The sequence below is a fragment of the Eschrichtius robustus genome, chromosome 8 (genome assembly GCF_028021215.1).
Source record: "Eschrichtius robustus isolate mEscRob2 chromosome 8, mEscRob2.pri, whole genome shotgun sequence".
Lineage (NCBI taxonomy): Eukaryota > Metazoa > Chordata > Mammalia > Artiodactyla > Eschrichtiidae > Eschrichtius > Eschrichtius robustus.
Genome location: NC_090831.1, coordinates 72,779,622 through 72,807,471, shown reverse-complemented (window position 1 = coordinate 72,807,471; position 27,850 = coordinate 72,779,622). Strand labels below are relative to the sequence as shown.

The following is a 27,850-nucleotide window of genomic DNA, read 5'->3' as shown; positions in this document are numbered from 1 at the left end:
AATTCCACCCTAGTTCCTGATTTTAAGAAATCATGTCTGTAATTTTTACTTTCAATCTAGTTTTGCTTCCGACCTAATTTTAATTTCAATCTTATACGTAAAGTATGCCTCTTATAAACAGCATGTAGTCTTTTTTTGTTTTCTTGTTTTAAAATCTAATCTGACGATTTTTGTGTTTTGATTGAACTGTTTTTTTCATTTTCATTTAATGTATTTATTGGCATAGTTGGGTCCATTAAACCCATCATATTGCTGTTTGGTTTCTGAAAGTGTAGATAACTTTTTTCATTTATTTTTTTCTCTTTCTGCCTTCTTTTTGGTTGATCATCTATGTTTTCAATTTTCATATTTTTTTCCTCAGCTTTAAAATGTATATTCTTATAGTGGTTATCATCAACATTCCAATATGCATTCCTGTTCTGTTCCAGTTGACCTTAAGTTAATATACTTCCAGAATAATGGGAGAACCAACTTTGTAACTCATTTACCTTCTCTTACCTTTTAATGTTTTGTCATATACTTTTACTTTCTGTATTATTTTCTGTACTTTTTATGGGTAGGAATAACTAAGCTTCAGTCTGTGAGTTGGTATCTTTTATCACCATAATAGTTATATATTATTGTGTAATAGATTACCATGAGTTTAGCAGCTTAAAACAACACCTATTTATTATCTCACAGTTCTGTGGAAGTCTGGATCAGCTTGTCTAGGTTCTCAGCTTAGGTTTCCAGAGGGCCAAAATCAAGGTGTTGGTTGGGCTTTTATCTGAAGACTTTGAGGAAGAATCTGCATCTAAGCACATTCAGGACATTGGCAGAATTCAGTTCCTTGTGGTTTTAGGACTGAGGTTTCTGTTTTCTTGCTACCTGTCAGCTATGAAGTGTTCTCAGCTTCTAGAAGCTGCTCTCCGGTCCTTGTACCTGACCCCTTCCATTTTCAAAGCCAACAATTCTCTCTGACTTCCCCTTCTGCTATCAGGAGGAGAAAAAACTCTGCTTTAAAAGGGCTTATTCAGTTAGATTTGTTCCACCTGGATAATTTCTGATTTGATTAACTCAAGGCAGCTAATTGTAATCTTAATTATATCTGCAAAATCTCTTTTTTCCATATTTGGTAATGTAATCATGGGGGTGTTCTTCAACACATTTAGTCCTGGGAATTAGGGCAGACAATCTTGAGGGATTTTAGAGTGCATTTTAGAGTCATGCCTACCTCAATAATTGTTGCAATAATAGCTTTATTGAGATGTAAGTCACATACCAAAAATGCCAAAAATTCACTCCTTTGAAGTATATAATTCAGCAACAACTGTCACCACTATCTAATTTCAGAATATTTTTAGCACACCAAAAAGAAACCCTGTACCAGTTAATTGTCACTCTTCTCCTGCAGCACCTGACAATCACTTATTTAGTTTTTGTCTCTATGTATTTGCCTATGATATTTGCCTGTATATGAACATTTCATGTAAATGGAATCATACATTATGGCCTTTAGTGTTTGGCTTTCACTTAGCATAATATTTTTAAGGTTCATCCATTTTGGAGCATGTAACAGAACTTCTTTCTTTTTTATTGGTGAATAATATTCCATTGTATAGCTATACCATATTTTGTTTATACATTCCGCAGTTAATGGACATTTGGGTTGTTTTCGCTTTTTAGCTATGATGAATGATGCTGCTGTGAACGTTTGTGTATAAGTTTTTTTTTTTGTTTTAGTTTAAGCTATAAGGATTTATGGTACAACATGAGGAATATAGCCAATATTTTGTAGTAACTGTAAATGGAAACTAACCTTTAAAAATTATAAAAAATTTTTTTAATTAAAAAAAAAAACTTATTAAAAAAAATCACTCTCTTGTCTTCAACCAAAAAATTCTCTTCCCTCAACCAGTCAAAGGAACCACAATCCCACTGAAACTTCAAACAACAACAAATGCAAAAATAATCAGAATAAAAGTACACCTTTTCACCAGATGAGAAATCCAACAGTTTTCTTTTTTTTTTTTTTTTAACATCTTTATTGGAGTATAATTGCTTTACTATGGTGTGTTAGTTTCTGCTGTATAAGAAAGTGAATCAGCTAAATGCATACATATATCCCCATATCCCCTCCCTCTTGCATCTCCCTCCCACCCTCCCTATCCCACCTCTCTTGGTGGTCACAAAGCACGGAGTTGATCTCCCTGTGGTATGCAGCTGCTTCCCACTAGCTATCCATTTTACATTTGGTAGTGTGTTATGTCAATGCTACTCTCTCACTTCATCCCAGCTTACCCTTCCCCTTCCCCGTGTCATCAAGTCCATTCTCTATGTCTGCATCTTTATTCCTGTCCTGCCCCTAGGTTCATCAGAACCGTTGTTTTTTTTAGATTCCATATATATGTGTTAGCATACGGTATTTGTTTTTCTCTTTCTGACTTTCTTCACTCTGTATGACAGACTCTAGGTCCATCCACCTCACTACAAATAACTCAGTTTCGTTTCTTTTTATGGCTGAGTAATATTCCATTGTACATATGTGCCACATCTTCTTTATCCATTCATCTGTTGATGGACACTTAGGTTGCTTCCATGTCCTGGCTATTGTAAATAGTGCTGCAGTGAACATTGTGGTACCTGACTTTTTTTGAATTATGGTTTTCTCAGGGTGTATGCCCAGTAGTGGGATTGCTGGGTCGTATGGTAGTTCTATTTTTAGTTTTTTAAGGAACCTCCATACTGTTCTCCATAGTGGCTGTGTCAATTTACATTCTCACCAACAGTGCAAGAGGGTTCCCTTTTCTCCATACCCTCTCCAGCATTTACTGTTTGTAGATTTTCTGATGATGGCCATTCTGACTCGTGAGAGGTGATAACCTCACTGTGGTTTTAATTTGCATTTCTCTAATGATTAGTGATGTTGAGCATCTTTTCATGTGTTTCTTGGCCATCTGTATGTCTTCTTTGGAGAAATGTCTATTTAGGTCTTCTGCCCATTTTTGGATTGGGTTGTTTGTTGTTTTGATATTCAGCTGCATGAGCTGCTTGTATATTTTGGAGATTAATCCTTTGTCAGTTGCTTCGTTTGCAAATGTTTTCTCCCACTCTGAGGGTTGTCTTTTTGTCTTGTTTATGGTTTCCTTTGCTGTGCAAAAGCTTTGAAGTTTCATTAGGTCCCATTTGTTTATTTTTGTTTTTATTTCCATTACTCTAGGAGGTGGATCAAAAAAGATCTTGCTGTGATTTATGTCAAAGAGTGTTCTTCCTATGTTTTCCTCTAAGAGTTTTATAGTGTCTGGTCTTACATTTAGGTCTCGGATCCATTTTGAGTTTATTTTTGTGTATGGTGTTAGGGAGTGTTCTAATTTCATTCTTTTACATGTAGCTGTCCAGTTTTCCCAGCACCACTTATTGAAGAGACTGTCTTTTCTCCGTTGTATATCCTTGCCTCCTTTGTCATAGATTAGTTGACCATAGGTGCGTTGGTTTATCTCTGGGCTTTCTATCTTGTTCCATTGATCTGTGTTTCTGTTTTTGTTCCAGTACCATATTGTCTTGATTACTGTTGCTTTGTAGTGTATTCTGAAGTCAGGGAGTCTGATTCCTCCAGCTCCATTTTTTCCCTCAAGACTGCTTTGGCTCTTCGGGGTCTTTTGTGTCTCCATACAAATTTTAAGATTATTTGTTCTAGTTCCGTAAAAAATGCCATTGGTAATTTGATAGGGATTGCATTGAATCTGTAGATGGCTTTGGGTAGTATAGTCATTTTCACAGTATTGATTCTTCCAATCCAAGAACATGGTATATCTTCCAATCCAAGAACATGGTATATCTCTCCATCTGTTAGTATCATCTTTAATTTCTTTCATCAGTGTCTAATAGTTTTCTGCATACAGGTCTTTTGTCTCCCTAGGTAGGTTTATTCCTAGATATTTTATTCTTTTTGTTGCAATGGTAAATGGGAGTGTTTCCTTAATTTCTCTTTCAGATTTTTCATCATTAGTATATAGGAATGCAAGAGATTTCTGTGCATTAATTTTGTATCCTGCTACTTTACCAGATTCATTGATTAGCTCTAGTAGTTTTCTGGTAGCATCTTTAGGATTCTCTTTGTATAGTATGTCATCTGCAAACAGTGACAGCTTTACTTCTTCTTTTCCGATTTGGCTTCCTTTTATTTCTTTTCTGTCTCTGATTGCTGTGGCTAAAACTTCCAAAACTATGTTGAGTAATAGTGGTGAGAGTGGGCAACCTTGTCTTGTTCCTGATCTTAGAGAAAATGGTTTCAGTTTTCCACCATTGAGAACTATGTTGGCTGTGAGTTTGTCATATATGGCCTTTATTATGTTGATGTAGGTTCCCTCTATTCCTACGTTCTGGAGAGTTTTTATCATAAATGGGTGTTGAATTTTGTAGAAAGCTTTTTATCCATCTATTTAGATTATCATATGGTTTTTACCCTTCAGTTTGTTAATATGGTGTATCACATTGATTTGCATATATTGAAGAATCCTTGCATTCCTGGGATAAACCCCACTTGATCATGGTGTATGATCCTTTTCATGTGCTGTTGGATTCTGTTTGCTAGTATTTTGTTGAGGATTTTTGCATCTATGTTCATCAGTGATATTGGCCTGTAGTCTTCTTTTTTTGTGACATCTTTGTCTGGTTTTCGTATCAAGGTGATGGTGGCCTCATAGAATGAGTTTGTAGTGTTCCTTCCTCTGCTATATTTTGGAAGAGTTTGAGAAGGTTAGGTGTTAGCTCTTCTCTAAATGCTTGATAGAATTTGCCTGTGAAGCCATCTGGTCCTGGGCTTTTGTTTGTTGGAAGATTTTTAATCACAGTTTCAATTTCAGTGCTTGTGATTGGTCTGTTTATATTTTCTATTTCTTCCTGGTTCAGTCTCAGAAGGTTGTGCTTTTCTACGAATTTGTCCATTTCTTCCAGGTTGTCCATTTTATCGGCATATAGATGCTTGTAGTAATCTCTCATGATTCTTTTTATTTCTGCAGTGTCAGGTGTTACTTCTCCTGTTTGATTTATAATTCTGTTGATTTGAGTCTTCTCCCTTTTTTTCTTGGTGAGTCTGGCTAATGGTTTTTCAGTTTTGTTTACCTTCTCAAAGAACCAGCTTTTAGTTTTATTGATCTTTGCTATTGTTTCCTTCATTTCTTTTTCATTTATTTCTGATCTGATCTTTATGATTTCTTTCCTTCTGCTAACTTTGGGGTTTTTTTGTTCTTGTTTCTCTAATCGCTTTAGGTGTAAGGTTAGGTTGTTTATTTGAGATTTTTCTTGTTTCTTGAGGTAGGATTGTATTGCTATAAACTTCCCTCTTAGAACTGCTTTTGCTGCATCCCATAGGTTTTGGGTCATCATGCTTTCATTGTCATTTGTCTCTAGGTATTTTTTGATTTCCTCTTTGATTTCTTCAGTGATCTCTTGGTTATTTAGTAGCATGTTGTTTAGCCTCCATGTGTTTGTATTTTTTACAGTTTTTTTCCTGTAATTGATATCTAGTGTCATAGTGTGGTGGTCAGAAAAGATACTTGATATTATTTCAATTTTCTTAAATTTACCAAGGCTTGATTTGTGACCCACGATATGGTCTATACTGAAGAATGTTCCGTGACCACTTGAGGAGAAAGTGTATTCTGTTGTTTTTGGATGGAATATCCTATAAATATCAATTAAGTCCATCTTGTTTAATGCGTCATTTAAAGCTTGTGTTTCCTTATTTTTATTTTGGATGATCTGTGCATTGGTGAAAGTGGAGTGTTAAAGTAGCCTACTATGATTATGTTACTGTCGATTTCCCCTTTTATGGCTGTTAGCATTTGCCTTATGTACTGAGGTGCTCCTATGTTGGGTGCATAAATATTTACTGTTGTTATATCTTCTTCTTGGATTGATCCCTTAATCATTATGTAGTGTCCTTCTTTGTCTCTTGTAATAGTCTTTGTTTTAAAGTCTATTTTGTCTGATATGAGAATTGCTACTCCAGCTTTCTTTTGATTTCCATTTGCATGGAATATCTTTTTCCATCCCCTCACTTTCAGTCAATATGTCTCCCTAAGTCTGAAGTGGGTTTCTTGTAGACAGCATATATATGGGTCTTGTTTTTGTATCCATTAGGCAGTCTGTATCTTTTGGTTGGAGGATTTTATTTATTTATTTATTTATTTTCATAAATTTAGTTATTTTATTTATTTATTTTTGGCTGCGTTGGGTCTTCGTTGCGGTGCATGGGCTTCTCATTGTGGTGGCTTCTCTTGTTGTGGAGCATGGGCTCTAGGCACGCGGGCTTCAGTTGTTGTGACACGCGGACTCAGTAGTTGTGGCTCACGAGCTCTAGAGCGCAGGCTCAGTAGTTGTGGCACACGGGCTTGTTTGCTTCGCAGCATGTGGGATCTTTCCGGACCAGTGCTTGAACCTGTGTCCCCTGCATTGGCAGGCAGATTCCTAACCACTGCGCCACCAGGGAAGCCCTGTTTGGAGTATGTAATGCATTTACATTTAAGGTAATTATCGATATGTATGTTCCTATTACCATTTTCTTAACTGTTTTGGGTTTGTTTTTGTAGGTCTTTTCCTTCTCTTGTGTTTCCTACCTAGAGAAGTTCCTTTAGCATTTGTTGTGCAGCTGGTTTAGTGGTGCTGAATTCTCTTAACTTTTGCTTGTCTGTAAAGGTTTTAATTTCTCCATCAAATCTGAATGAGATCCTTGCTGGGTAGAATAATCTTGGTTGTAGCTTTTTCCCTTTCATCACTTTAAATGTGTCCTGCCACTCCCTTCTGGCTTGCAGAGTTTCTGCTGAAAGATCAGCTGTTAACCTTCTGGGGATCCCGTTGTATGTTATTTGTTGCTTTTTGCTTGCTGCTTTTAATGTTTTTTCTTTGTTTAATTTTTGATAGTTTGATTTATATGTGTCTTGGTGTGTTTCTCTTTGGGTGTATCCTGTATGGGACTCTGTGCTTCCTGGACTTGATTGACTATTTCCTTTCCCATGATATGGAAGTTTTCAACTATAACCTCTTCAAATATTTTCTCAGACCCTTTCTTTTTCTCTTCTTCTTCTGGGACCCCTATAATTCGAATATTGGTGTGTTTAACGTTGTCCCAGAGGTCTCTGAGACTGTCCTCAATTCTTTTCATTCTTTTTTTCTTTATTCTGTTCCCTTGTTATTTCCACCATTTTATCTTCCAGCTCACTTATCTGTTCTTCTGCCTCAGTTATTCTGCTATTGATTCCTTCTAGAGTATTTTTAAGTTAAGTTATTGTGTTGTTCATCACTGTTTGTTTGCTTAGTTCTTCTAGATCCTTGTTAAATGTTTCTTGTATTTTCTCAATTCTATTTTCGAGACTTTGGATCATCTTTATCATTACTCTGAATTCTTTTTCAGCTAGGTTGCCTATTTCATTTTCATTTATTTGGTCTTGTAGGTTTTTACCTTGCTCCTTTGTCTGTAATGTATTTTTTTGTCATTTCATTTTGTTTGTTTTTTTTTTATGGGTGGGGCTGTATTCCTGTCTTACTGATTGTTTGGCCTGAGGCGTCCAGCACTGGAGTTTGCAGGCAGTTGGATAGAGCTGGGTCTTTGTGCTGAGATTAGGACCTCCAGGAGGCCTCACTCTGATTAATGTTCCCTGGGGTCTGAGGTTCTCTTAGTCCAGTGGTTTGGACTCAGAGCTCCCACCACAGGAGCTCGGGCCCGACCTCTGGCCTGGGAGCCAAGATCCTGCAAGCCGCATGGCGCGGCAAAAAAAAAAAAGAAAAAAAGAAAAAAAGGAGCAGTACAATATCAAAGAATATAAAAGAAAATAAAGTTAGAAAGATAAAAAATATATTATGAAAAATAAAAATATAATGGAAACAACTGCAGTAAGGTAAAATAAAACCACAACAGAAAAAAGAAAAAAAAGGGGTGGGCGGTGCAGGGGGAACAAGCCAAAAGGAGAGAACAATAACAAAGTATAAAGAATAAAATAAAATTAGAAAAATAAAAGATTTATTAGGAATAATAAAAATATAAATGAATCAAGAACAATGAATCAACTAGGTAAAACAGAACCCCAATCTAAAAGAGGAAAAAAGAAAAAAAAATTAAAAAAGCCTTGGCTATGGAAGTGGAACTCAGGCAGGGGTGGGGTTTACAGTGGGGTGGGACCTAGGCAGGTGGGGGGTTGACATTTGAGTGTAGGGCGGGGCCTCTGCTTAGGACCTGCGGGGAAGGGGAGAGGCAGCACATGGAAAGGAGGGCCTCTGCAGTGTGGAGTTCTGGAGTTTGGAGGTAAGGCCCTGGGTGAGGGTGTGTGGGTGGGGTTTAGGCTCAGCGCATTGGAGGGGGTCTCAGAGGGGGTCTCTGAGTGTAGAGGTAGGGCCCTGGGTGTGGGTGTAGGGGTGGGGCTTGGGCTCTGCATGGCAGGAGGGAGGCTCGAAGGGCACAGGATTAGGCCCGGGATCCCAACAGGCTTCCCAGTGCCTAAGTGGACAGGGAAAGCTCTGGCCCCGTTCCCTTCCGTTCCTCCATGCTCCCCTCCCCAACACCCATCTCCCCTAGGGTCTCCCCCATTGCTGCTGGACCCCTAACCCCTAACCGTGGGTGGGTCCTGCTTGGTGTAGGAACTCCTCCCCTCCCCCAGCCACCCCTCAGGGGTGCCGGTCCTAGAGGTCTGGCCTTTACTTTTGCTCCCCCTTCCCTCCCTCCCACTCCCTTAGGACCTGCACGGCTGGAGGGGGCCTCGGTGGGCAGAGGATCAGGCCCAGGATCTCAGCAGGCTCCCGGGGGCCCAAGTGGGCAGGGGAAACCTGGCCATGCTCCCTTTTGCTCCTTTGTCCTCCTGGTGGTCCCCCAATTTCCCCCTTCGGGTGTGAGATCCCTTCCTCTCCCCCAGCTGCCCTTCAGGGGTGCCAGTCCCATCCCACCTCCGCTTCCCCTCCCCTTCACCCCCCCATGCCCCACGTCCTACCCGGTCGCTGGGGGTTCCTCCCATCCCCTTAGGTGTCCATGGTCCCCCACCAGTGCCTGGTAGGTGCCCTAGTTGTGTGGACACATGTATCCATGTCCCCCTAGTCTGCCATCTTGACTCCGCCCCCTTGTGTATAAGTTTTTGCATAGACATATATTATCATTTCTTTGGGTATGTACCTGGGAGTGTTTGGTAGTCTGACAAGTAATTTCCCCGTTCCCCTCCTCCCCACTCCCCACCCCCGCAAAAAAATCAGGTCCTAATACCTGGAAACTGTAAATGTTACTTTATTTGGAAAAAGTGTTTTGTAGATGTGACTAAATTAATGGTTTTGTGATGAGGAGATTATCTTGGATTATCTGGATGGGCCCTAAATGCCATCACAGTTAAAGGGAGACAGAAGGGGACTTGATATAGACACAGAGGAAAAGACATACACACATGCAGGAGAAAGTTATGTGAAGACAGGCAGAGATTGGAGTGCTGTGGCCACTAACCAAGGAATGGCAGCAACCACCGTAAATTGGAAAAGGCAAGGAACAGATTCTCCTCTAGAGTTTTTGGAGAGAGTGTATCCCTGCTGACAGCTTGATTTCAACCTTATGATTTCAGACTTCTGGGCTCCAGAATTGTGAGAGTATAAATTTCTGTTGTTATAAGTCACCCAGTTTTTGTTAATTTGTTATAGCAGCCACAGGAAACCAATACAGAGTGAAAATGGTGGGTAATATGATAACTCTATGTTTAATATTTTGAGGAACTACCAAAGTTTCCCAAAGTGGCTGCACCATTTTATGTTTCCACCAGCACTATATAAGGGTTCTAATTTCTCCAAATCCTTGCTAGTACCTGTTACTGTCTCTTTGATTATAGCTATCCTGGTGGTTGTGAAGTGGTACCTCATTATGGTTTGGATTTATATTTCCCTGATGAGTGACGATGTTCAGCATCTTTTTATGCGCTTACTGGTCATTTATAGATCTTCTTTGCAAAAATGTCTGTTCAAAGCCTTTGCCCATTTAAAAATTGGGTTATTTATCTTTTTATTGTAGAATTCTAAGAGTTGTAAACTTTATAGTTTTAGTTCTTACATTAGATCTGTGATTCATTTTAGTTAATTTTTGTATATGGTGATAGGTATGGGGACAATCACTTTTGCCAAATTCTCAGTCATTACCTACCTCTTCAAATATTGCTTTTGCTCTCTCTCTCTCATCTCCATACAGTTGCATGCATACTACATGTTTTGACTGTGTCTCACATATCTCTTACGATCTTTCCTCTTTCTTCCATTTTTCTTTTTCCATTTGTCCTTCAGTTTGGATATTTTCTGTTGCACTGTCTTCGAGTTCATTAATCCTGTCTTCTGCTATTTGACTTACCCTATCAGTTTTTAATTTGAGGTATTGTATTTTTTTGGTTATAGAATATTTGTTTGATTCTTTTTTGTTTTTATTATTATAATGCTTTTAAATTTTCATTTCTGTCCATTTTGTGCATCTTTTTCTCTATTTAACTTATTTATAGTAGTTATCTTAAAGTCCTTGTCTGTTAACTCTAATATTTGGAGCAATTTCTGCTTTTCACAGATTTTACCATTTAGTCCCTCTTTACTTTAGAACCTGTGGATTTAAAAAAAATCTAGATTTTGTTTTTAGCCTGATTTTAGTAACAACAATGAGGCTTGTTGCAGGAAGAAGGAAGAATAGGGCAGACCCTGGCCCTTTGTTTCCTGGGTTAACAGGAAGGAAGTATTTGTTTTTCTGGAATTGTTCATATTGTACTGATTACTCAGGAGAGACAGTAAGAGCAATAGCATTAAAGAAAGAAGAAATCAGTATGGCATGTGACTACTTGCTAATTTAAGTGCCATACTTGCTAATTTAATTGGTAAATGCTGTGTGGAGATAGATAAGCCCTGAGCTAAAATATATTTAGATAGTGATAATCAACTTGATCTTTTGGCTTAGTAAGAATGATTAAGATCTATGCTTTTTAGCATAAAACATTTATTAACGTTTGTGGTTTTATAAACCCTATAAATTATTTCTTGTTTTTTTTTGGCACTAATATGTGATTAGCTAAGGATGTCTTAAGTACATGAGTTGGTGAGTAGCTTTTAGTTTAGTCCCTTAATAAAAATATCATTTCCTATGCATTCATTATTTTTGCAATATAGTAAAAATATTCTGAGTTTAGTAAATATTTGCGGTTTTTCTCTTACGGATGATAAGATATTAACAAGTATGTAAAAGTAAATGTGTTTACTGCGTTGGTCTGAATGGGTTTTCAAAGTTGATTATGATCATGATGATAGCTCTATAATAGTTTTTGTTATATTAATTCTTGTGTGCAGTGTACTTTTCTTATTTTTTGGAGTATTCATTTTCTTTTTTTAAGAACACGGCTTGATGAACTGAGAATGTTTCTAGAAAATGAGACCTGGGAACTTTGTCCTGTTAAGTCAAATTTCAGCATCTTGCAACTTCATGTAAGTTTAAGAGCAAATAAATCAGTCTTTTATGTAGTCATCTTTAAAAGCAAACCATATATATGGAAACATTTATAAAATAATTAAATTAAGAAATAGTGCCTTTCCTTTTTTCCTTAAAAGTGATTAATAATAAGCCTCTTTTACAAGGTGATACTTTAATGGATGTCATAATCTGTCTCTTTTTACAAATTCATTTTATACACTTGAGGAAAACTCCTTTGCCTGAAAAGAGTCACAATTAAAATAATTTGTTTTCTTTAGATTTCAGAAGAGGGTCTACTGCTTCATTTAAATTTTGCAGAAAAATCAGTTATATTTTGATGGTCTTTAATGAAAATGCTTATATTTGCAGAATATTTGTCATTTCTTAAAGGGTCTAATAGGTTCTGAATTTATGCTGCAACTCATAAATTTGTCTGTAATGAGAAAATGCCTCAGAGATAAAAGAGGCACTTATAAAAAAAAAACACAACTAATTTTTATTAGTTAATTGATTCCTTGAATCCTATAATGTAATATGTGGAAATATCTTTATTTATTTTTTCTCTTGGTTGAAACATATTATAGATAAATATTTCTTGTGTGGTAGACCATGTCCTATCTGACAAATATCAAATATCAGAATACAGTATATAAATTTAGATCCCTGTTTAGAAGGTCGAGTGTGTAGTTTTTGCCTTTAGAAGAAATGGCTTTCTAGAAAGAATTTTCTTATTCCTGGATAAATGTAAAGAATACATGATTAAAAGGTTTTTTAAAGGGACAGTGTTTATGCTCATATCGTATAATAGCTTACTTCTCATCCAGGTTTATCATATTGCTTTCCTAATGTGGAAATATTAAATACACTGAAACATGTTGATTAATAAATGCTTTAAAGACAATGAAATTAACATTAATTTTAACATTATTTTAGAGTTATTAAATTAAGATGATTCCTTAACATTATTTAGAATTCCAGCATTGATTTTAGAATCTCTATAATCTCTATTTAAATACTTTCATTTGAATTTGTATTTAACTGTCAATTTGTGTGTGTGTGTGTGGTGCATGCGTATATAAACTTGCTGTAATTAGAAAACAACTTTTTTACAAGGTACGTTGAAACATTTCCATCCAAGTGAGCATTATATCCTTTAAAGTGGTTACCTTGAAGCTTCAGTTATGTAAGATGAGTAAGTTCTAGAGATCTATGGTACAACATTTTGCCTGTAGTTAACAATACAGTACTGTGCACTTAAAATTTTTTTAATGGTAGATCTCATGTTGTAACCACAGTGGGGGAAAAAAGTAATTACATTGAAAACTATTTACAGCTGAGATAGTGTTCATTTGACACATGTATTTCTGTAGATTTTGTTTTAAAAAATTTTTGTCTTATTAATTTATAGTCACCCCGTGTTTAGAATTTTAAAAATAATGGCCTGATTTTTAAGCATTATTGTGGATCTGATTTAATGTATAGCTGCAATTTAAAAAGAAAATAAACACATCATTTGAAACTTAGTAAACCAATGTAATTTTAAAGAAGATTATCTCTGAATATGAAACATTTTAAATTGGGGAATAATATTAAAATGATTAAAAGGTATAAGAAAAATGTGTACTAAATTTTTGTTAAAAATCATTAAATCAAGAGTTTTGTAATTCGAAAGAAGTTTAGCCATTATTCCATCTCTTCCTCTAATTAGCTGTGTAATCTTGAACTTGGACCTGAATCCCTCTGGACTGCCTCAGTTTCCTCATCTGAGAAGTGTGTGATTTGGACTGGGTGCTACAACTCTGTAGCTTTAGTGTTTGTGATTCTTTCATCTAGATCGACCCTTTCATTTTACAGATGAGGAAATGGAGGCATAGGGAATCAGGGGACATTCCCAATGTTACATAGGAAGTTAATGGAATATAATGGATTAAAGTCAAGCTAGGACTAGAAGATGTATCATCTGACCTCAGCATGTATTTGTGTTGTCTGCTTCTTGGTATATGAAGAAAAATAAATGAAAGTGTATAGACATCAATATAACAAAGAAAGGTATATCTTTTATGCTTGGATTTCAGTGTATTCACGTAGAGTATCTCAAATGGTGCAAGCTATTTGACTTAACAACAATTAGTTTTTATGAATGACCTTATTAAAACTGTACTCTACTAGGACTTTTGCTGTTACGTAAAAATTTTTAGAATTATCATTCAAATTGAAGTTATTTAAAAAAATTTTCTGTGCAGTTCCATAAAGTAAGCCAAAAGCAGCTTGATGCAGATAACACTGTTTTAAGTGACATCGGCGACTGAGTTGTCTTTAGGAAAACCTTTGAACATGTATGTCCAAGTTTGTGCTTTCAGATAACTTGCAAGATTTAAAAATGAATAACCTAAAAAAAAAAAAAAAAAAAAAGAATAACCTAAAGAATCAGGATTGTTTTCTTTACTAACTACATCTGCATTGATGGAATATGTTTATGTACTTTAATTTTATTGTTGTTGCTAAAAGGGATCTGGCTCCTTTTTGTTTTTTTTTTTTAAACGTCAAGGAATTTAAATTCATGGAACAGTCACGTTCCCCATCAGTTTCACCCAGTAAGCAGCCATCCTCAACTTCCTCAAAAATGGTAACCTTGTTTGAGCAGTACTGTAGTGGTGGGAATCCATTTGAAATTCAGGCTGACCACAAAGATGAAGAAACAGAAGACGTCCTGGCTTCTAATGGGGTATGTGGTGTTTTTTAAAACATACTGTGGAACATTAGTGGGATTTTCCTATTGAGCATGTTGTACCCAATGAGCAAGGTAATTGACTAGATTTATTCATACATTTACCACCCACCTTCCTACCTATATACTTAGACACCTGTAATACTACTTGTACAGGTAATGAATGGCTTTCCAGTATGCTTTGTTGACATTGTCCTTTTGAATGATAAGTTTTGCCTTTACGTTTATTTTATGTTGTTGTTAGATTACTTTATGTTCTTACCAGATTACTAATTGAGTAGGAGCATAGTTTATTCACTGCATAGTTATATGATTTATTGGATAGACAGATGTATGAAGGAATAGATCATCTGCACTTTTTTCTCAACGCCACTTGTTGGGTAACCAAGGAAGTCATTTTGTTCCATGTCCCCTTAACTGAAACAGGGTAATGTCTTGTTTAATTACCTAGCAGGGATATTTTGAGGATTTAGGAATACAGTGTTTTAACAGCACTCTGAGCAGCTCAGAAAACAATATAAACTAGAAGTAGTGTGAGTTAATGGAAAGGTTTGCAGGCAGATGAATGAATATGACCTTTATTATTGATTAGCTGTGTGGATCTTGGCAAGTTATTGTGATTTTGTGACCCTCAGTTTCCCCATATTTACAATGAGGAAATACTTCACAGTTACCTATAGGGCGTTTTTACAGTATTTAATTTCCAGAGGGACTAGGTATAATTTTTATTTTAGATTTGATGAAGTTGAAGTGAAAACTGTTTGGGTTGACAAAAATCTGTTGAATTTGCCTCCATATTTTTGGTTTGTTTTTGTTATTAAGTGAAGATATAATTTAAAAAATATTGTCATGAAAATATACCACTATCATGTTTTATCATGAAGTAGAAGTTATTCCATAGAGAACCATATTTAAAATTATAATTTAGTGATTCTTTGTGACATTTTGCCTCTATAAAGTAGACTAAACTGAAAGGAATTAAGTCATTCCAATATTTTTGAAATAATATATCCCTCTGCACTGGTGATTTGTTAATTTAAATCTCGCATAGCATTTGATTCTCATTATTTCTGGCAGTTGTGTTCAATAAAGTAAGCATGAACTCTGAATTAACAAATACAGAACCATTGTTCTTAAGCAAAATATGGGATTAAGTATCTGCAAGCCTCTGGTCACAACATTTTCACCAACTGGTCAATACGCAACCTTGTTTTACGTGTGTTTTTCCTTAAAGACACCTAATTTAATATAGTGTTGATTCATTAACATTGAACACATGACCAACAGCACTGTAACTCATGCCTGAGTGAAGCTTATCTAACATACATATTTTTACCTTAAGGCACATTACAGTCTTCTCGCACTTGGGAACACTAGACGGCACTTTAGTACTATGATTGGGGGGCATTCTGAACAGTGAAATCACCAGCAAAAAGTACAAAAATTTTAAGAATGTGACACTAAATAGACTTTGAAAAGGGCACTTATTTACAGCAGGAGGGCTGAAATAAGAAGGTAGAGTGTCGCCTTGCTTGCTCTTAGCTGGGAACATGTATGTAGGGTAACTCAAAAGTGTTTGCCACTCCACATGGCACACATCCGTGAATGACCAAGGAGTGTCATGAAGTATTGATGTTGGGGTTACAAATTTTATCGAGTAGGGAAATCTGCAAATAAAGAATCCTTGAAAATGAGGATCTGTTATACTGTGGAACTGACCCTAGTTTGTGTAGAACACCTTTCTGAATGTCACCAGGATCACATTGTGTACAGGTGGGGGAGAATGTCTCTAATGTTTGTTTGTAGTTATTAATGTGTGATCTAATCTTCCCAGGTACAGCATAGGTCCTGAGGGTCAGGGTCCACCTCTTAAAACAGCCTGTCGTAATGCTTTAGACTCTTAAAAAATAGTTGTTGAATTAGGGGACTGACTTCTTCCCTTATTGTCATTATACTGGTCTCCTCAACTGGCATATGGGGGCAAAACTTCCTCATAGAATTGTTTTGAAGATTCAGTGAGACACTTTATGGAAGCACTTAGCCCAGTACTTGGTTGAAACTCAATAAATGTTAGCCATTATTTAATCATATTAGTCTATAATACTAATCAGCAATGATGACGGTGATACTGCCACTGCTTCCTTTGTTGTGCATGGTCTCCACTGTCTTCTCCCATGCCGGCACTGGGCCATGGTGCCAAAAAGATGATGAAAAGGCACTCTTCCTCTCAAGAGCAAATCCACCATTTTTGTCCTTGTTCTCAGTAGTCCATAGGTGCTAAGCCTAATTTTCTAAGTTGCCCTTGGAATTAAATCTCATCATAATGAATTAGATAGAATATTAGCATGTGTGTTGTGTTTATTAAGCTGACTTAATACTTCCAGAGTACCAGAATTGTATTCTCAAGCTTTTTATAATGAACTAGCAAAATGGAAATAAATAGGATGAAACCACTTGAAGGAAGAGTTTTTTTAATCAGATAAACACTCTTTTCCTCTTCTAAGGTCTAGCAGGGTATGTGTTTGTTTTCATTTGTTTATATGGAGATTCTTTGGGGCATTTATAAGCTTTTGAAATATAATGTTTGTATTTTCTTTTGAACTGGTTAAGGTAGGATGATGAAGAAGAAAATGGAAAGTTAATATGATTCTTGATGGCAAAATTAAAGCTCAGTTATTAAGAACTTTCATCTGTAATGTACTTCTTATAAAATTGGATACTTTTTTACTGTGTTGAAAGACTCCAAGAAAGGTTGGTTCTTCGTACCCATTGTTGAATAATATACTGTGTTCTTTTCAGTATGAATCTGATGAACAAGAAAAAGGTGCCTATCAGGAGTATGACAGTGACAGTGATGTTCCTGAGGAACTAAAACAAGATTATGTTGATGAGCAGACAGGCGATGCTCCTGTGAAAAGGTACTTATTCTTGGAATTTATGGTATTTCTCATTTTATGTTGCACGTTTAACATAGAGGATTTACTTGAAAGGTTAAGAAAAAAAACTCAAAAATTAAACTTTTCTTTTGGTTATAGTGTCATGTGACAGAAGTTAATTTTTTTTTTAAACATCTTTATTGGAGTATAATTGCTTTACAATGGTGTGTTAGATTCTGCCTTATAACAAAGTGAATCAGCTATACATGTATATATATCCCCATATCTCCTCCCTCTCGTGTCTCCCTCCCACCCTCTCTATCCCACACCTCTAGGTGGTCACAAAGCACCAAGCTGATCTCCCTGTGCTATGCAGCTGCTTCCCACTAGCTATCTATTTTACATTTGGTAGTGTATATATGTCCATGCCACTCTCTCACTTCATCCCAGCTTACCCTTCCCCCTCCCCGTGTCCTCAAGTCTATTCTCTACGTCTGCATCTTTATTCCTGTCCTGCCCCTAGGTAGGTTCTTCAGAACCTGTTTTGTTTTTTTTTTTTTTGGTTCCATATATATGTGTTAGCATACGGTATTTATTTTTCTCTTTCTGACTTCACTCTGTATGACAGTCTCTAGGTCCATCCACCTCACTACAAATAACTCAGTTTCGTTTCTTTTTATGGCTAAGTAATATTCCATTGTATATATGTGCCACATCTTCCTTATCCATTCATCTGTCGATGGACACTTTAGGTTGCTTCCATGTCCTGGCTATTGTAAATAGAGCTGCAGTGAACATTGTGGTCCATGACTCTCAGCAATCCCACCACTGGGCACATACCCTGAGAAGTTAATGTATTTTAAAAATGATTCCTGAAAGGCTAAAAATGTAGTTTTTTTGATAATGGGCCTAGCCCAAGAGCTCTTAATCTAGAGATCAGTGGTTTTTGTAGAAAAACAAACTTTTGATTTATAGACTCAGTGCCGCCTTTGGAGGCGGTTTATGCTTCACATAGATCAGTTTATGTTTCACACTGATTTCCTTTTTTCTCAAGGAGGAAAATAGTCATTTGTTTTGTATGTGGATTTGCTGCCTCAATCTAGTAAATACAGAAAAATCTTCCCAATGTCATTGATATTTGCTATTTGAGCCTTCTATTAAGGTTCCTTTTTTTGTACTTGAGTTTTGTTTTATGATAAACTGTCTTCTTCAAAAACTATGATAACTGTATAAGAATTTTTGTCACCTTCTTTAAATTGGGCCTGATTCTGATTTGTGAGTGAGGTAGTTTCATGACTGAGTATCAGATATTGAGTGACCACAAATATACTTTTTTTTTTTTTTTTTTTTTTTTTAAATTTTATTTATTTATGTATGGCTGTGTTGGGTCTTCGTTTCTGTGCGAGGGCTTTCTCTAGTTGTGGCAAGTGGGGGCCACTCTTCATCGCGGTGCGCGGGCCTCTCACTATCGCGGCCTCTCTTGTTGCGGAGCACAGGCTCCAGACGCGCAGGCTCAGTAGTTGTGGCTCACGGGCCCAGTTGCTCCGCGGCATGTGGGATCTTCCCAGACCAGGGCTCGAACCCGTGTCCCCTGCATTGGCAGGCAGATTCTCAACCACTGCGCCACCAGGGAAGCCCTATACTTTATTTTTAATGATAGATTTAAGTATACTCTTCCCTACCCTTCACCCCCAAAGTACCTAATGAATACTTGATTGATTTGACACCCTGATTGATATAATCTCTCACCTCAAAAGTGAACAAGTCATATAATTGGGGATGTTTTAATTGGGGAAATTTGTTTCCATTGGTTTACACAAATATATGGTATTTAATTATCTACATCTATGATCCATTATGAACTGAAAAGAACTATTTTGTTGGACTTTTTCATTAGATGTTTTGAGTATGTTTTTGCTAAAAGAAAAGGTCTAAGTTGAAATGAACAAACGTCTGCCACTATATGTGTATGTCCTCACATTTTTTGTAGGGTTATGCAGCCTCTTAAACTGTCTTAACCTACCTCTAAGAAATATACACAATGTAAACTACTGATTGCAGTTAACCAGTTGACTGTTATATCAATTCCAACGTCTAAGTGTCTCTTGAATTTATCAAAATTTCTTGTATTTCACTGCTACCATCCTAGTTCATGCAGAAATCTCTCGGCCCCATTATTGAATCAGCCTCCTTACCGTGGCTTCCCATTTCCAGTCTTAACCCTTTCTAATCTGTTCTTGGATACAAATTAAGATTTTTCTTTTATATACAAATTTGATCATGTCATTTTCCTGGTTAAAATGTTTAATGGCTCACCACTGCATTTAAGATACGGTTCATACTCGTTATAGTCATGAGGTTCAGTTCCTTTCAGTGATCTGGCCTTTACTTACCTCCTTTCTTATCACATTTCCCTCTGCCCACTCATTCTCCAGGCTACCACTGTGAACTCCTTGTGCTTCTCTAGGCATACTCTGTTCTCTTACTTCTGGTCTTATTACATGTTGTCCCCTTTTTTTCTGTACTTACCATATAACTTCTACTTTTTCTTTGAATCTAGAGCTGCCCCCCAACCCCAGACTTTACCATTATACTTGATGCCCAATTCAGATTCTAAGGAAGGTATTTTTCATATTTGTAGGTCTGAAATCAGGATGCTTGGTACAATTGATGTATAATTTTCCTAGAACATTTTTTTTAAGTGACATAGCTTCTTTTTTTGTTTATTATTTTATTTATTTGTTTTTTATTGAAGTATAGTTGATTTACAATATTGTGTTAGTTTTCAGTGTACAGCAAAGTGATTTGCTTATACATATATGTGTATATATATTCTTTTTTAAAATTCTTTTCCATTATAGTTTATTATAAGATATTGAATATAGTTCCCCATGCTATACAGTAAATGCTTGTTATCTATTTTATATCTATTTTTATGCATCTGTTAATCCCACACTCCCAGCTTATCCCCGGCTACTTCTCCTTTGGTAACCATAAGTTTGTTTTCTGTGTCTGTGAGTCTGTTTCTGTTTTGTAAATAAGTTCATTTGTACTATTTTTTAGATCCCACATATAAGTGATATCATATATTTGTCTTTGTGTGACTTACTTCACTTAGTGTGATAATCTCTAGGCCCATCCATGTTGCTGCAAATGGCATTATTTCATTCTTTTCTATGGCTGAGTAATATTCCATTGTATATATACACCACATCTTCTTTATCTACTCATCTGTTGATGGACACTTAAGTTGCTTCGATGTCTTGGCTGTTGTAAATAATGCCACTGTGAACATTTGGGGTGCATGTATCTTTTTGAATTAGGGCTTTTGGCTTTTCTGGATATATGCCCAGTAGTGGGATTGCTGGATCATGTGGTGACTCTAGTTTTAGTTTTTTAAGGACCCTCCATACTGCTCTCCATAGTGGCTGTATCAATTTACATTCCCACCAACAGTGCAAGAGGCTTCCCTTTTCTCCACACCCTCTCCAGCATTTATTATTTATAGACTTTTGATGATGGCCATTCTGACTGGTGTGAGCTGATACCTCATTATAGTTTTGATTTGCATTTCTCTAATAATTAGCGATGCTGAACATCTTTTCATGTGCCTGTTGGCCATCTGTATGTCTTCTTTGGAGAAGTATCTATTTAGGTCTTCTGCTCATTTTTTGATTGGGTTGTTGTCTTTTTGTTATTGAGTTGTATGAGCTGTTTGTATATTTTGGAAATTAAGCCCTTGTCAGTTGCATCATTTGCAAATATTTTCTCCCATTCTATAGGTTGTCTTTTCATTCTGTTTATGGTTTCCTTTACTGTGCAAAAGCTTATAAGTTTGATTAGGTACCATCTGTTTATTTTCGCTTTTATTTCTATTGCCTTGGGAGACTGACCTAAGAAAACATTGCTACAATTTAGTGACATAGCGTCTTTCAATGGTTGTTAATTAATGTCTGAGAACCAAAGAAATACATTATAGTACTTTATTTCTCTGTTTACTGATTTCTCTTCCCCTCTGGACTGTAAGCTCTATAAGGACAGGAGGATAATCTCTATATCCCCAGCTGATACGTGGTAAGACTTTCAGTAACTAATTGGTGATTTTCAGTAACTAATTAGCAAATTAGATCCTAAGCTGAATTACTTATTGATTTACTACTTGACAACCCTAATTGCAAATCTGTTTTGTTTTCTCATATTAAGCGTTTCTCGAGAGACTCTAAAAAGCAGGAAGAAATCAGATTACAGTCTAAATAAAGTGAATGCACCCATCTTAACAAATACAACACTGAATGTAATAAGACTTGTTGGTAAGTAGCTACACCTTTAAAAAAAAAAAATTATTATAGCAGTTAAATTAGTCTACATTTGTTACCAAATGGGTTTTCATTGTGTACTCCAGTGCCCACCACAGTGAATGATTTAAGATGGTCATATGTCAGTGCCTTCTCATCTTAATTGCTCCAAATAGTATAATACTAATATTAATGTCAGTTTTTCTTTTTTAGTTAACTACTTAGAATTTGTGTCTTCCACTTTTTCTAAAATATTCCAATTAATAGAAATGTAGTGGAAAAATTCTCTGTGAGTTAGAGGTACATGTAGGATGATGATAATACCAGTTTTATATTTGCACAATATTTTGTACTTAATTGTTTCATTGATCTTTGCAATCTTCTTGTCAGATAGGCAGAGTGGATAGTGATTTTCTGGCATTTTCAGACACAAGAGTTCTATAAGCTAAATGTTCAAACCATAGGAAATGTTGTTCTTATTATAGATAAGACCTTTATTGATGATTTTGTAGAAGGCAAATAGCATGAAGAAATGCCGTATGAAATATTTAGGTTTGAAAATGTTATGGATTTTTTAATATCAGTATTTCAAAATTTTATATGCTATCTCAACCTTTGTATTTCACAAATAGGTCTGTACATTTGACAAATAAGTTATAGAGATGTCTTCTCATGTTAATTAAGTCATCTATACCAGTCAAGAACCTTAGTGATTTTCTATAAAGATCTCTGTCTTCTGTTTATGGAGGTGATAATTTCCTGTTGCCTGGTTTAATTACTCTTAGCTCTGATAAAATAGTCTGTGTTCCTGAAGATAATTTCTAAATTTCATTAATGAATAGGATAAAGAAGACTTTTTAAAGAAGTCCCACTTTCTTTTAGGGAAAATAGTGTGGAAAAGTAATAATGAACTGAGCAGAAAAGAAAAATTATGTATTTTTATGACACAGAAAAATGACAGATCTAAAAAGCTATTGTATGGCTGATTATTGCTGGGGAATTAGCTTTTCTTCTTTATCCAAGAGAGCTAACTGAACCTAGCATCATGAGTTAGTCTCTAGAATTTACAGAATCAGAATTAGAAGAATTCTGAAGAGGTCATCTGGTATAATTTACCATAGAATGAGGATTTCTTTCTTTACTGCATCTGATATGTGGTGGCCATCTAGCCTCTGTTTTATGTGTTACAATTGCTGGAAGCATATTACTTTGCAAGACTACTCATTCTGCTGTTAGACTGATTTAATTGGTAGAAATCTCGTCCTCATGCTAAACCAAAATCTCTATCTCTGTCTCTGTCTCTAATTCTACCCTCTGGTCTTAGTTATGCCCTTAAAAGCAAAAAGAGTAAGTCTATACTTTTTTCTCCTACTTTTCCATGTGGTCACTTTTCAGATATGTGGTGGTAGTTATACTGTCCTTCCTTTCCTTGTACTTCCCCTTCCCCAATCCATTCTTCAGGGTCAGTGTACTCAATTGCCTTACAAGGTCCTCACTGATGGATATTCCAAAGTCCTTGTCATGCTCCTCAGTCTTAGGTACTCACTGTAGTTTTCGGTGTCTGGATACACGCTTGAGATGTAGTTGAATGAAGTCAGCTTTTGCTCGGTTATGTTGAAGTAACAAAACACCCTAACATATCAGTGGCTTTCAACCCAGAGGTTTATCGTGATGCATATTGACTCCTGATCATCTTAGTTCTGCCCCATGTATGTCTTCATTCTGAGATGCAGGCTGAAAAAGTAGCAGCAATCTGGGATTTGGGGAGAAGAGTAGAGCTGAACCATGTTATGACTCTTAAAGCTGCCACTCTGATGTGCCACCCTGACATGTCACTGGTCATAGCAAGTCAGGCTTGACTGGAAGAGAGAAGTGTACTTCTGTCACAGGAAGGCACAACCAGTCCAGGGCAGTGGACAAGGATGCATAATCCTCTTACAAGGAGTGGAGGTGGGGAAGAGCAGATAATTGGGGAAAATAATACAATCAACCACATTTAAGTGGTTATATATATTTTTTTCCTTTGCTAGTTCAAAAAGGACTAGAGGTCATCATATTGCTTTTTACTCTAAAAGACATACATTCACTCAAATCAAATCAGATATAAAGCCACAACAAAATTGAGGAGGGGGAAGTCATGTTTTATTCAGTTCAGTGCAGACAAATCCAAATCTTCACTTCTTGATAGGCATAAGGAAATGAAGAAACAATGCATTGTGCTATTCTCATTATCTAAGAAGGGATATTATAATGATAGAAGTGTGCTGCTGGTGCTAAGTTCAGAAGACAGTAACAACGAATTCTTATATAAGGATTACTGACCAACACAGTGGACACTGTTTTCTAACAGTGGACTTACAGAAACAGAAAAGCTGCATGCTTATGGGCCTTTGGTAATCAGCCATATAAAGCCAGAGCAGTCCTGAATAAAACCTTACTCAGGGAAGAGAATCTGACCTTTGTCATTTCAGTCTTCTTCCCACTAGATCTTTTACTAGAGTTGCAATTAGGAAACAAGGCCTAGTATGAAAATTTAACTTTCATGTCTTTCCATTTAGGGCTGGGATTAGGTGCTGCCATTATTCCCCAGTAGACTTTCATGCCTACCACTTCCTCTCTCCCTGGGATGTCTTTATCTTCATATTGTACATATTCATAAAATAGAACTTTAAGGGAACCACTCACTAAGGGGTCTCCAACTAGTAAATGCACTATTCCAACCACGGTTGTTATTGCATAGAGGTGCTTGAAGACTATAAACTGGCAAAGGTAATGTCTCTTCTTACAAAGCCAGAAGTACAGTTGTGTAAATAAGATAGATTAATTTTTGGTGCCTGGGAAGATGAAGGAACTAATTACTCAGTGGTTGGGAGACACATTTTAGAACATTAAAGGCATATTCAAAATGTCATTTTTAAGTGGTATTTATTTGGCATAATTAGGAGAGATTAAACAGAAGAGTGTTAATGGGGCTTCCCAGCGCCAGGTGGTACCTAAATCTGTTAGAAAGCCTTGGCGTTTTTTCACAAGCGCAGAGGACCAATCAGAACGCTTACTTGTGAAAAAAGAAAATCCTGTTAGCCTGACGATTTCTTGCAGACAGAGGCAGAGAAATGTTAGGGAATGTGTCTCATCACTGAAGTAGCCTTCGTATCCAAGGAGGCAGCTCTCACTTGAGCGGGTGTGATAGGTCTGAGGGGCAGAAGATAGGTTGCCAAAACCCATGTTTGTAAAACCTACAGATCTTACAACAAAATTATTACTTTAGCAGCTGGAAAAAATACACACCAGCACATGCACAGGACTTAACATTAAACCAGAATATGTACATAAGGGATATTTAGTCATACTGTGGCTGAGTTGCAGTGTATATGATGGAGAACACAGAAATAGGAGGGAAGAAATCTCCTTCATTGGTACATTCTTTTAGGTGGGGCACTGATATTTTTATTTTATTATGGAGTGTTTTAAATTGAAAAAGTAATGCATGAAAATGGTTAAAAATTAAAATACCCTGAGGTATAAACAAAACTGACCTCCAAGTCTCCTTCCTCATTTATAGCATTTCCAGTTTGCCTTTATGTGCTCTTTATATCCATTGATGATCTCTCGACTTAGTGCACTGTAATAAGGGTAACGAACATCCTTCCAGCTCAGGTTCTGTTCTTGCTTTTGCCCCATCAGATTGTCAGCTCCTACATGAGGAGAGAGTTTGTCATCTTTGCAGCATATAGAGCACCCAGCCAAGTGCTTTTCGCTTTTGTAGGTGCTCAATATACATTGGACTGACAAAACTTAATTTGTAAAATCTGAGTATTAGAGAAACACTTTTTGCTCCTCTCGTAATAATCCACAGCGGAAGGAGCCCCCTCACCCCCACCCCCGACCCATGCACATGTGCATACACACACACGCTTCCAGCACTTCTTTTTACCCTGTGTTCCCTCCTCTGCATAGGGGCTGTGGCACACTGACTGAATTCCCCTGGGCCACCTTTCCTGTGGTAATCACACTCCTCTCTCTGCATTTCCTACGATGAGCTAGTAAGGCAGGCCCCGTCCTGTTCCTCTTGGTTGTCGTCCTTGTCCGTCCGTGCTGCTACTTGGCTGGTTTCTTTGCCAGTCCCTCTGTGTGTCTCTTTCCCTTGAGTATAAGGACTCATGGTCTAGATTTAGGGTGAGAGAGGGGTTTTTTAAAATTGAAGTACAGTTGATGTACAATGTTTCAGGTGTACACCAAAGTGATTCAGTTATATATAGATATATACACACACACACACATATACATACATATATATGTATATATTTCTTTTTCAAAGTCTTTTGCATTATAGGTTATTACAAGATATTGAATATAGTTCCCTGTGCTATACAGTAGGTCCTTGTTATTTATTTTATATATAGTAGTTTGTAACCCCAAATTCCTAATTATCCCTCCCCTGCTTTTGGTAACCATAGGTTTGTTTTCTATGTCTGTCAGTCTATTTCTGTTTTGTAAATAAGTTCGTTTGTATCATTTTTTGGATTCCATATATAAGTGATATCGTGTGATATTTGTCTTTCTCTGACTTTGCTTAGTATGATAATCTCTAGGTCCGTCCACGTTGCTGCAAGGGATGAGAGTTTAAACAGTGCTTCCCCTGTGAAGCTTTTCCTCATCTCTAGATTAGGTTAGATTCCCTTCACGTAACATCCTATATATACGTCTCCCTTTTTGCATTCATCATAAGTATATTTATTTTAAAATAATAGCAGAGGTAGCTAAGACTTCTTGCTCTTTTATTATATGCTATGTAAACACTTCACATGAATTTTCTCATGAATTCTTCATAGTACCCTTTTTACAAACTAAATTGAAGCCCAGAGATAAATAACTTGCCTTATGTCTGTCACATAACTGGTTAAGTGGTAGAACCAGGTTGTCTGATCTTAGAGCCAGTAAGTTCTTAACTTTCATGCTTCACAGCCAGTGGAGGACATCTGGAGCATTAATTCCTGGACGGAGTTCAGCAAGGTTATAATATAGGTTGGAGGCAGGAGTAGGAACTTCTCACAGTTTGTAATTTGGGAAGAGACATCTTTTCTGATTATCTGGGCTATGTATTAGGTAACCTTCCTCCGTGTTTCCAAAGCATGCTGTGTCCACTGCTCTCTCTGTGCCCTCTGTCGGGAACTCTGGAGAGGAAGAGAGAGGGTGGTATGCATCTGAAACATATCTTGAACCACTGACCACATTTTTCCAACTAGGCTGGCTAACTTTAGAACCATGCTTCTATTTTTTATCAAGGTAGCACCTCTCACAGCAACACATTAAATAGTAAAGAAGAGCTTGCGGGGAAAAGCAGGTGTCTCCCACCCACCCACTGCTTCCTGCCAGGAGTGTGAAGGCAATCTCTTGGTTTGTTTCTGTTTGTCTGTCTTCTAGTTGTAATTGCCCAGAAAAGGGTGATAAGAAGTAAATGTTTTGAATCCTTGTCAGTCTAAATATGTCTTTATTCTGCTCTTTCATGGAGTGACAATTTAGTTGGGTATAGAATTGTCATTAAAAATTACTTTTCCTCAGAAAGTTAAAACCTCTAATGTTCTATTCATTTTATTGTAGGTGAATTTCTTCTCTCTCTCTTTCTCTCTCTCTCTGAAACCTTTTAGTGTTTTTTCCCTTGATGTTTCAAAATTCTCTATTGACGTATCTATGTGTGAGTTCTTTTTCATTAAGTGTGTTGGGTAGTTCGTGACCCTTTCAATCTGAAGGTTCATGTGTTCCTCAGCTGTGACTGATACTACTGTTTCTTTGAGGATTTCCACCTCCCCATTTTATTTAATCTCTTTCTTTGATTTCCCCTTACTCAAGTGTTTAGTCTCTTAGGTTGGCCCTTTATGTCTGTCATATTTTTCTAATATTTTTCTATATTCTTTTTGCTGTACCTTCTGGGAGACTTCCTTTTTCCCATTTCTTTAATTTTTTATTTAAAAAATCACATTTTTAATGACTTTAAATCTTTAAGAACCCTTCTATAATCTGTGTTTTTTCCTGCCATATTCACCTTTTATAGGGTTTTATATAATTACTGTATTTCTCTTCTGTAGCTTCAATTATTTTATTTTCTCTGGGACCAGCTTTTCTTTTTACTTTCAGTCTCTGAATTTTCCTCATGGGCCTGGTGATGTTTGATTATTCTTCCCTAAAATAGAAGGCCTGTATAGCCATTGTGGGTGTCCTCTGCTGAGTAACTAGAACTGTGTTGGAGCTGGCTCCTTCTCCTTAGAATGAATCCTGACTAGGAACTTTATGTATAGAGTAGGGCAGGTCTGGGTGGATTTACTGGTAGCCTTTACATTATGGGGACAGATCCCCAAATTCCCAGAATGAGATAGATTTTAATCTGTGGTGCCAATATCCACACTAGAAACCTTAGCTTTTCTTATTTATTTTCTTAAGTTTGCTCAATTTGGGGGGTGGGGGGGCTTGTTTACTTCTTTTGAAGAGGAATCCTAGGGGGTTTTATTGTTTTTGT

At 36.6% G+C, this 27,850-nt stretch overlaps 1 protein-coding gene across 1 annotated transcript in view; it reads left to right on the top strand.

The window, feature by feature from the left end:
- VPS50 (VPS50 subunit of EARP/GARPII complex) overlaps positions 1-27,850 on the top strand; it is a 130,111-nt gene that overhangs the window by 72,861 nt on the left and 29,400 nt on the right. The window contains exons 17-20 of the mRNA XM_068549991.1: positions 11,361-11,451; positions 13,986-14,162; positions 16,965-17,083; positions 21,245-21,351. Coding sequence (XP_068406092.1) covers positions 11,361-11,451; positions 13,986-14,162; positions 16,965-17,083; positions 21,245-21,351 — 494 coding nt within the window. The remainder of the gene's footprint in view (positions 1-11,360; positions 11,452-13,985; positions 14,163-16,964; positions 17,084-21,244; positions 21,352-27,850) is intronic.